The 10,402-nt window shown below is 34.9% G+C and overlaps 1 protein-coding gene across 1 annotated transcript; it reads left to right on the top strand.

Annotated features, from left to right (window-relative positions):
• The first annotated feature begins 2,347 nt into the window (after positions 1 to 2,347).
• LOC127131853 (uncharacterized) lies at positions 2,348 to 3,956 on the top strand. The gene is made up of 3 exons (XM_051060744.1): positions 2,348 to 2,449; positions 3,095 to 3,495; positions 3,608 to 3,956. The coding sequence occupies exons 1-3, from the start codon at positions 2,348 to 2,350 to the stop codon at positions 3,954 to 3,956; spliced, it is 852 nt and encodes a 283-aa protein (XP_050916701.1).
• Positions 3,957 to 10,402: the final 6,446 nt, after the last annotated feature.

The following is a 10,402-nucleotide window of genomic DNA, read 5'->3' as shown; positions in this document are numbered from 1 at the left end:
GTTCGAAAGTACAAGTGTTAGCATTAAACTAAATTGTTGATAATTAGAGTAGGAGGTTTGAATGGAGATTATTTGTATTTGTGTGATCATGCATCATGTATATCAGAGATTAGCTTATGACTTTGGTCTAATGTGAAGGATCACTCAGTAAAATAACTCTGATATCCAGGACTTCGGTCTAGTGTTTAGGAATTTGGTCCAGTGTTATGATTGGTACCACATGCATGGTAGTAAAGGTAGTAAGCATTACATAATGAAATTGTACATTATACATCTGTGTTGACTAATAATGATTGTTATGTATTATCCTTGATATTTATACACCATTAATTTATGGAATGTATTCACACCACTTTCTTGTCTCTATGTTTCTACCTTCTATTTTTATGCATATAATTCCTAGATTGAGACTAAGGAGTGATAGTTGTTATTTTATGGAGGATGATGTAGTTCACCTCTTTAGTAGTTTATTTCTGCATTATGTGCGTCGTACCTTTTGTCGACTTTTTAGTATTCATTCCGATTTCACTTTAATATTGTAACATCGGGACGGGATACTTTTCTATGTCCTTAAGTTGTTTTCGAACTAATTACTTATGCTATGTTTTTGAATTAAAATTTTATTTAGAATTTGAAAGTTGAATGTTTGGTCTATGTGAAACCCTTGTTTTATTCTCATATTTTCCGCAATATTTTTATAAATCATATTTGGGGTTTAGGGTGTTACATAAACCTTGATGACATAATAATCGACCATTGGCGGGTTGATGGGCTTCAGGATCCCTTGATTGTCTCATTCTAGATCTTTTCTTCTTTCATATTCTTTATTAAATCTAAAGTGTATAAGTAGGGATCAAATTTGTTTTTCTTCTTTTTGCTTTCTTGTTCACACTCACCCTTGTTATTAGTTTTATTTTTCCTCTAAAAAAAATTTTGTTGCTCTTGTGATCGTATTCGAAGCTCTTTTTTTTGTCAAGCATAACCAAGATCTTCTTTGTTTGGCAAGTTCTTATTGCTTTCTCTGTTATTTATTTATGTTAACGTACTTATTCCTCGTTATGACTTTTAGTGGCGCCAAATTATCTGATAATGGTGTTTCCTTATCGCGTGAGATAATTCCTCTTGAATTAATCCATTTCCTCCTTCCATTATTAGTTTATCATAGGAGACTAGATCTGATATTTTATTGACTACCAATAAAGGACCATAAATGCAGGGAAACTTATAGTATTTGACCTTTCCATGTTAAATGAAAGGATGGGTAAGTGGGTTCTATTCCTCACACTATCTCTTTATCTTTGTGTGAGTAGTTACAATGGTTAAAATGATAATATATCTTGCTTTTATGTTGATGGTGGTCAGATCAAGCTTGAAATATTTCCTTGAATTGGTGTTGCTTGTTTAGGTACCCCGTCTCTATATTTTGATTTGGAGGAGATCACATTTACCTTTTTCCTCACTTTAAAAACTTTATAAATGGTGTATCACTTTTCGAGGTCGTTTACCTCAAGGTAAAAATTAGAGTAAAAATTCTATAATCATACATCTCTCTGTGGGTTCGGTGTTTTTGTACTACTTGACACAACTAAATACTTGCCATTCACACACGTCATGTTTTTAGCGCCGTTGCCATGGAGATAGTTTTGATATCTAAATTTTAATTAAACACCATTTAGACTAAATCACTCTTGTGTTTTTGTTTTATTTGTTCAGTTTTGTATGCGAAGGACCCGTTCAAACGAAAATTTGGTTGAACCGGTTAATGAGATCGACCATTTTCTTCATATAAGACGTCGACTCTTAGCTTTACAACAAATGGCTGAAGTAGTTGATACATAGTCACTCAAGGACTACGCAGTTCCCACCGATGAGGAACTACATAGTAGTACTGTGCATCCGTCCATATCGGCTAATAATTTTGAACTGGAGCCTTATATCATAGGCATGATCCAAGAGGATCAGTTCTCCGGGTTACCTACGGAGAACCCAAATTTGCATTTATTTATTTTTGTAGACAACTGTGGTACTTTGAAGGCCATTGGCGTTGACCAAAACGCCATCTGCCTTAGATTGTTCCCATTCTTGTTGTGAGATCAAGCTCGATCTTGGATCCAATCTCTTCCAGCAAACTCTATAACCTTTTAGGCAGAACTTAAAGTTACTTTACTTGTGCGGTATATTCTATATTTGATGTATGAGAATGTTTCAAAGATCTATTGAGGCTTTACACGTTTCATGGATTGGATAAATGGTTAGTTATGCACACATTCTATAATGGTCTCCTTTATTCTACGAGGATGACTCTCTATACAATCGTCGATGGTATGCTAATGAACAACCCTGAGACATGGCTTACAATTTGATTAAGGACATTGAAAAGAACCACCACTCATGGGGAAATTCTAGAGAGAGAAGTGATAAATCCCCTCAAAAGAGTGGTTTGTATGAGGTTAGCCAGTTTGACCATATGAACACAAAAGTAGACTCGTTATATTGAAAACTTGAAAATCCCGTTGTAGCCTCATTAACACCTACACCGGTAGCTGCTGTAACTCCCATTACTCCTACATGACCCTTTTGTGAGGTTTGGGGGGTAAGTTGACATTCCGTTGGGGATTGTCAAATGATACTATTGGGAGAAACCAACTATGATACTATTAATTACGTGAATAATCAGAGAGGAAACCCCAACTCAAATACCTATAACTCGGGGTGGCGAGACCACCCCAACTTCTCTTACCGGAATAATCATACTCAAAACTCCATGGAGCCATCCGGGTTCCCGTAAGACGTAACTCCTAGGAAGTCAAATCTGGAAATCATGATGGAGAGTTTCGTGGAAACACAAACTCAACAAAATGACAATTTCTAAAACCAAAACCTTTTGACCAATGAGGTTCTTAGGCAGTTGTCAACAAAAAATGAGTTTATGCTTGAGACACAAATCTCTCAAATAGCACAACAACAAGCTTCAACGTCATTCCCCTAAGGATATTTTTCGGGGAAACCCGAGACAAAGCCTAAGGGACATGTAAATGTTGTTGTCACAAGAAGTGGTAAGCAAGTGGAAATTCCTAAGATAAGTGGGGTTTAGGTTGAGAGCTCTAAACATGCAGTTGAGAAAAGAATAGAAGATAAAGAGAATGTTAGTGAAAAGGGTGAAGATATTAAAGAGGATGTTCCGACACCGCCAGAAAAGGAGGTGGTGGAAGAGGTTGAGAAGGAAGCACCATATGTTGATCCTTCTCCCTACAAACCCAAGGTACCTTTCCCTCTAAGAATTCTAAAAGCCAAAGTAGAGGTTCAATTCATGAAGTTTGTAGACATGATTAAGAAACTCTATGTGAATGTGCTTTTCAGTAAGGTTTTGTCCCAGATGCTGACTTATGTAAAGTTACTCAAGGAAATCCTCTCCAAAAAGAGGATATTAAAGGAACATGAGATAGTAGCCATGACAACCACCACTACTGCGGTTATCCAAAGTATGCCACTAAAGTTAAAAGACCTAGAAGTTTTTTTATTCTGTGCCAATTGGGCATAATGTGTATTGATAAAGATCTTTGTGATTTAGGGCTAGCGTCATCTTAATGCCCTTATCCATATGTAGGAAATTGGGTATAGGAAAAATTAAACCAACAAGTGTGACTCTTCAAATAGAAGATAGACCGATCAAGTTTTTGGCCGGGATTTTAGAGGATATTCCTGTCAAAGTAGGGCATCTCTATATCCCCACTAATATTATCATCATGGATAGTAAGGAGGCCCCCCATGTACTTATATTTGTAGTTAGACCATTCTTATGCACTGATGGCACTATCATTAATGCTAAGAGCGGCACATTAAGTGTGGAAATGGGAAATGAAAGGATAGATTTTATAATGACCATTATGATGAAGGATAACTACATAGAGGTATCATGTTATTTGGTTGAGGTGGAAAAACCTAGTGCTGAATAAAAATCACTCAAACTCGGAAGAGTGAAGTATGAAGAAAATCAACCTCTGAAGCATAGTCTCTTCAGTCGAGGAAACTCTAACAGACTCAGATACCTTTTGATCATGGGAAGACTTAAGGAAAAATCTCTCCTTTGATGTCTGAGCTTCAACGAATAATTCCTCTTGCAGAAAGTTATTTTCTTGATGTGTCTAATTAAATACAAAGTTTATCTAACCTTTTGGTGAAAGTCTTGAATGTATCTTCCTCTCCTCTCTATTTAAGGAGCAACAGATCTGAACAATAACCACAACAATGCACTACACCATAAGACTCTAAAAATTGACATTCAAAGAGAAGTTACTCTGTCAAAACCTAACATTATATGTATTTTAAAAGTTCTTAAGTCTTAGAGTCTTTCTAGGTTGTATTTTGTCTACACCTCTGATTGTATATCAAGTGTAGTTGTTACCCAAATCTCTTAACAATTTGTTATAGAGACAAAAGTCTCTTGCTTGTATGCTTGAGCATTTAAAGTCTCTTACTTGTGTGTTTGAGCAAAGTAAGTCTCTTGCTTGTGTGCCTGAGCAAACAAGTCTCTTACTTGTGTGTTTGAGCAAAGGAAGTCTCTTACTTGTGTGTTTGAGAAAAGTAAGTATCTTGCTTGTGTTCTTAAGCATTTGTAGTCGGTTTGGTTATAGTGGAAATCCCTTGGAAGTATAAGGGGATTGGACTACTCTCATGTTGTGAGAGGAACCAGGATAATTGCTTGTGTCTCTTGCTTTACTATACTTGCTTATTAACTATATTCTACTACTATTATTTGTTTACCTCTGATTTAGGCTCTGTTGCAGAATCTGATAAAGATATTCAAGAGTTCAGACTCTGAGTGACTCTAATTCAGAATCTGAACTAAGTGTTCAGAATCTGATTAAGATCTATCGCGGTTGGAAAATTACAGAGTCGCGACCATATTTTATTCATTCCTAAGGAACAGGGAAATAATGATAAAACCTATGGATAAATGGAGAAACTAGTTTTGGGAGTCAGTTAAGTAAGGGGAAGGTGTTAGGCACCCCTCACCTCCATTATATTCAACGGGATCCTCCTCTAATCCTAGGGTTAGTGTGTGTTTATAGGGGAATGTTTGTCTATATTTATCATCTATTTATTTATTAAGAAAATGCTATTATTTAGAAGAAATGAATTTATTAACGGAGTTAATACATAAAAGGTTATTTATTATCTTACTCGCTAGAGTGTTAAGGCTATATGCCTGTAGCGGGTAATTCATGATCATCAAGCTATTGACAAGCTAGAGATCAAATAACAAGAGTCGTCGCCGCACTTTTATTGTTTCCAAGGGAAAAGGGAAAAAGTACGAACAAAACCCAAAAAGTAAGAAGTTTTCAAATCAAAACTAATAAAAAGTCAGAGATCAAAGGTAAGGGGGTTGGTTACACAGAGGGAAGGTGTTAGCACCCAAAGTGTCCTAGGTACTCCTAGGGAGCCCTTTTTGTGTGCATATGTATTTTGTACAAAATGATGTTTACAAACAAATATAATGGGGGGATGAGAAAAGAATTCATTAATTATATTTTTGTGTTTGACAAGACCTTCGGTCTTGTGCCTACGTACCAACATAAAAATGAGGGATCAAAACCTCGTAGTTCGTGATACAAATTTCAAAATGGATGCATTGATTTTAACAAAATTTAAGTTTGAAAGGCACAAAGGCCTAAAAATGGTTTGAATGAGTTATTTCTTTTTTGGCTTTTTGAAAGTTTAAGTCAAGTATAGTTAAGTTTATTTACAAATTTGATTTAAGAAAAGAAGTTTGAAAATGAAATGGCATAAGGCCAAAGTTTCTATCTTTTTGTAAAGTGGTCAAAGTTTAGAATAAAATAAGTTCACACAAAGAATGTTTTGAAAAATGGAGGGAGAGATTTTGAAATTAAAGAAATAGGGAGAAGATGAAGAGACTATCCTATGTACAAAATTAAAAGTTTAGAGCTGAAAAAATCTGACCAAGTGGGTAGCAATCCAATAGACAAGAATGTCAATAGAAACCCAGAATTCCCTTGGACTTTTAGAATCAAGCAACACACAAATGCACAATTATATTATCTTGAAGAGCAAGGCATCAAATAAAGATGGCCACATCCAAGCTTATCCATTCCATGATCTTCTTCAAAATAGCCCATGCAACAAATCAATTCCACAAGTCACAGGTTCAAAATAACAGCTTCACAATGATCATGTTACAGATGAACTTAGAGAGGTCTTCAAAGATGCATCAGATGAAGTTCAAATTTGCAAGCACTTGGTTCTTCAACAAGTTGGCATTGGCCAAGTCCATTTAGCATATGAAGGTTGCCTAGATTCTAAGTCCATTTGTCCAAGATCAAGCCAACAGTCGACTCAAAAGTGTTTTAGGGTTTTTGTTATTATTATGTACGTTAATAGTCAAAGACCACACAAGCAAACAAAGTATACACAAACAAAATATATCACACAATATGGTCCAAATGGACAAAGTGAAAATTGCATTAACATAAACAATTAGAATGATATGAACAATGGCAAATGAAATAGAGTGCTAAAAGTAAATTGCATTAAAGTGAAAGCTTGGAATTAAAAGTTAGTAGTTAATTGGTTAGAAGTTAGTATTGTTTTGTTTTTGCTTTTCATTTTAAGACATTCTTTGGAGAACACTCAACCAACTTATCACAAGCATGAATCCTTGAGCCAAAACATCTTCCAAAGGAAGGAAAGAATGCCAAGTTTTCACACAATACCATGAAAGAGGGGAGACTTACAATCTCACTAACTAGAATGCTTATGCCTTTTATGTCACAAATTTAGCGTTATGTTAAGCAATCGTAATTGGACTTATGTAGAAGTCACAACTATTTGAGGTCGGGCAATAGAATTTTGGTGTTAATGCATGTTAGAGACATAGTATAATGGACTATGCTCATGAAACATACCACACACAGAAAGAATATGCAAAAGGTGTGGCCTAATCTCATCCATACTCATGTCAATTTTTCAATCAACTAGCAGTAGGACTTTGAGATGTCATAGGCCAAATGGAATGAATGAATGAAGAAAGGGAATAAGATGAAGTGGGAGGGGAATGGATGAAATCACAAATTGGTCAAAGGAGGACTTTTACCAAATTAATATCATTCATTCATTTTGGGAGATGAAATGTACATTCCATCAATCCCCTAAATCCAATGATATTAATTTGACAAAGTCAAATCAACCTTGACCAAGGCCCAACAACAAGAGTCAAGCATAAACAAAGTCATCACAATTGGTCAACAAATTTATTTGGCATTTATTCAAATTAAAAATACTAAAATAGTGCATTTAAATTAAATATGGTTTGTCCAATTCCTAAAATCTCATCAAAACACCAAAGAAATGGCCATGAGATTTATCATAGGTCAAACAAGGTCAAAGGACCTTGGAGAAAAAATTTCATAATTTTTGGACATTTAAAAATATTTTTAAACAATTAAAAACAAATGCAAAATAAATTATTCATGAAAAATATTAATAATGATCCAAAAAATAATTTTAATTCAGAATATGAAAGGGAAAAATATTTGAATTTTTTTTATGAAAGTCCCATATTTTTTGGATCAATATTGAATTTAATATGAATTATTGAAAATAATACAATTAAAATGAAAATTAAAATATCAGAAAAAACGTGGACCACTTGATCTCCCTCATTAATTGAGGTGGAAGATCAAGTGACCAGAAATGCGCATTCTACCATGGTCACTAGTCAGCGCGTGGCAACATTGGTAATCAAAAGGGACGCACGAGATTAAAACAAAACAAGTGGATCCTGTGGCTGTGAGACATGCCAGCGCATGGCGGGAGCTGTAACTCCGGTCTTCTTCTCCGGTGGACCTCACCGGACTGGTCCACCATCAACCATCACCAAAATTAAAAACAAGGACATGATTTCAAAGTAAAAATGGCACTGAGCTCGAATCTGGCCTCAATTCACTCTAACTCCAAGTATATTGAGAGATACATAGAGTTGAAATTTGAGGTACATGAACTGAGTTGCTTCGATTTGGCCTCAAAGCAACTCAATCTTCTTGCCTACATTGGTAGGACTTCAGACAACCAAAGAATCAATAGAATTGAGCAAGAATTTGAGAGAATCGAAGAGTTCAAAATTTCTGGAAAATACCTTCAATGGAGGTCTGGATTCAACTGATCTTGATCTTGCTTGTGCTTGGTCTCACTCCACTTGCTTGTAGAAGAAGGATTGGATGCTTACAAGGCTGTGGATTCCTGGAGATTTGAATTTCAAAACAGTGGAAATTCAACCTCAAATTCAAAAGAATTTCTCAGGTTTATCCTTTGCAAAGTGAGGGTTAGAGATGGGGGATCAAAGCTGGCGGGAATGTGTGTGAAATTCTGAGCAATTGGAGCTCTATTTATAGCTGAAATCATTGATATTTGCACACTTGAAATCACTTTCCAATTTTGGCAAAATGGTGATACATGGGTGCATGGGCATGTACAGGCCCATGAGATTATTGCAATAAGTCCACAAATGCATGTTGGATAGTCTGAATTGAGCTTGGATTGCAAGGCAAGTGTGCATTTGAATTTGAAGTTTGATCCTTGCCAAGTGATGTCACCACGTTCATGCCATGCGCAGCCTATGCATTCCTTGTCCAAAATGAATGAGTTTGATCTCTTTGGAAAGGTGAGATCAAGAGGAAAAAATTTCATGTTCAACACTTTTTAATTTTGAGCTTGGAACTTGGAGAAATTTGAGGTGGAAGTTTGGAAATTTTTGACATATCAAAAATTTTCTAAGTGTCAAGTCATATGTCTCAATATTCCACCTTGCTTAACTTTTTATATGAGCTTCAAATGAGAAAAGTGTCTTCATAAAAGTTGTATCTCTCTAAAAGACCTTAAAAATGGTCACCAATTTCATGTCATTTAGATTTGAAATGTTAGATTTATGCATTTTTGAAGTTTGGAAAAATCACTTGATCAATGGTATATGTCAAAAGTGACCTATAATGTAACCTCATATCACATGCTCAAAAAAGTTGAATTATCTCCCACTCCAAACATAAAAGTTGAATTATACACATTTAACTTGATTGTGCAACTCGGAAAGCTTGCATCTCATAAAAATTGAGCAATTTATGGCCTTGGGAAGTTGACTTTCAAATTAGGGTTTAGACAAAATGACCTATAATGTTTCAACATAGAAAATGATTTTCCAAGCAAAACTAGCTTTAGGTCTCAAAATGAAAGTTGTTTGGAATGTCATTTAGAGTAAGTTTCTCTTGGAATCATTTTTATATGATGAAAATTATAGGAGATAGGGTCTAGGGGGGCCCAGTTTCGATTAGATGAATTCATCTGGCCAACCACCATCAACCAACTTGCTAACTTCCAATTATCTTGACTTTCTTGGATCATGGTAGATCATATATGCATAAGATGATGAAATTTGAAGTGTCCATTGAGAAATTTGATCAATTGGTGAGATAGCTTGTTGGAGAAGTTACTCAAGATACCCAGTCAAACTAGGGTTTCCAAGGCAAATCACCCTCAAACTCTTGAATAAAACTTGATAAATATAACATGTAGAGAATATTGGGACTCATATATGATGTTCATAACCATTATTGGACCAATTCTTGGTTGTGCTCTTTGTTCATGAGGGTCTCAAACCCTAGATGTGATCTTGATGAATCAATGGAATCATGCCCTTCCTACAAAAGAGTTAGACAAATGCAAAGACATATTTTTGGTATTTTGGTTAGTGAAATGATAAAATACAAGTATGATATAATCACAAAGTGCTTGGTGATCTCTCCCAAAACAAACTCAATGAAAGAGGGGTAAGGAGGATGCCAAGATATGATCCCAATGCTAATGCTTATGATGAAATTGCATGAGGGATCTTAGGGTCAAAATTGGGGTCTTACAATACCTACGTACCTCCACATTAGGTGAAGGATTATAGAACCATAGTTATTCTAGAAAGTGTTTGTTTGTTTTGTGTTTTTTAGATTTTTGAAAGTTCTCAATGCATCGGGGGCGGAGCAAAGATTGATTTTGAAAATGCCTCAATGCACAAGGGCAGAGGACTTAAATTTTGAGTCTGTGATATTGATTTTAAGTTAATTGGTTAGTTGGCAAAAATATTATAATTAACTTGTTTAGAAATTAAATTAAAACATGTAACTTTATACATAATTGATTTTTATTTGATATTTTAAACATAATTAGATAAGTGAAAGGAAAAATCATTACGATCTCGATTAAACCCTAACTACCCTCGGTAATATCCAAAAAGTTAACCCTAAAAATATTAGTAAAAATTAGCTAATTGAAACCTTAGTAATTAAAATATATTTTTGTATTTTTGTAATTAAAATAAAAATAAATGACTCTTGATTATGAA

This window comes from Lathyrus oleraceus, chromosome 3, assembly GCF_024323335.1.
Source record: "Lathyrus oleraceus cultivar Zhongwan6 chromosome 3, CAAS_Psat_ZW6_1.0, whole genome shotgun sequence".
Lineage (NCBI taxonomy): Eukaryota > Viridiplantae > Streptophyta > Magnoliopsida > Fabales > Fabaceae > Lathyrus > Lathyrus oleraceus.
Note: the sequence above shows the minus strand (reverse complement) of the source record. Positions and strands in the feature narration are given on the sequence as shown.

Coding starts and splice junctions, on each gene's coding strand:
- LOC127131853 (XM_051060744.1), top strand. CDS start 2,348: ATGGCTTACAATTTGATTAAGGACATTGAAAAGAACCACCACTCATGG. Junction 2,450..3,094: donor AAAAGAGTGGTTTGTATGAG/GTTAGCCAGTTT, acceptor AGTGGGGTTTAG/GTTGAGAGCTCTAAACATGC. Junction 3,496..3,607: donor ATCCAAAGTATGCCACTAAA/GTTAAAAGACCT, acceptor ATCCATATGTAG/GAAATTGGGTATAGGAAAAA.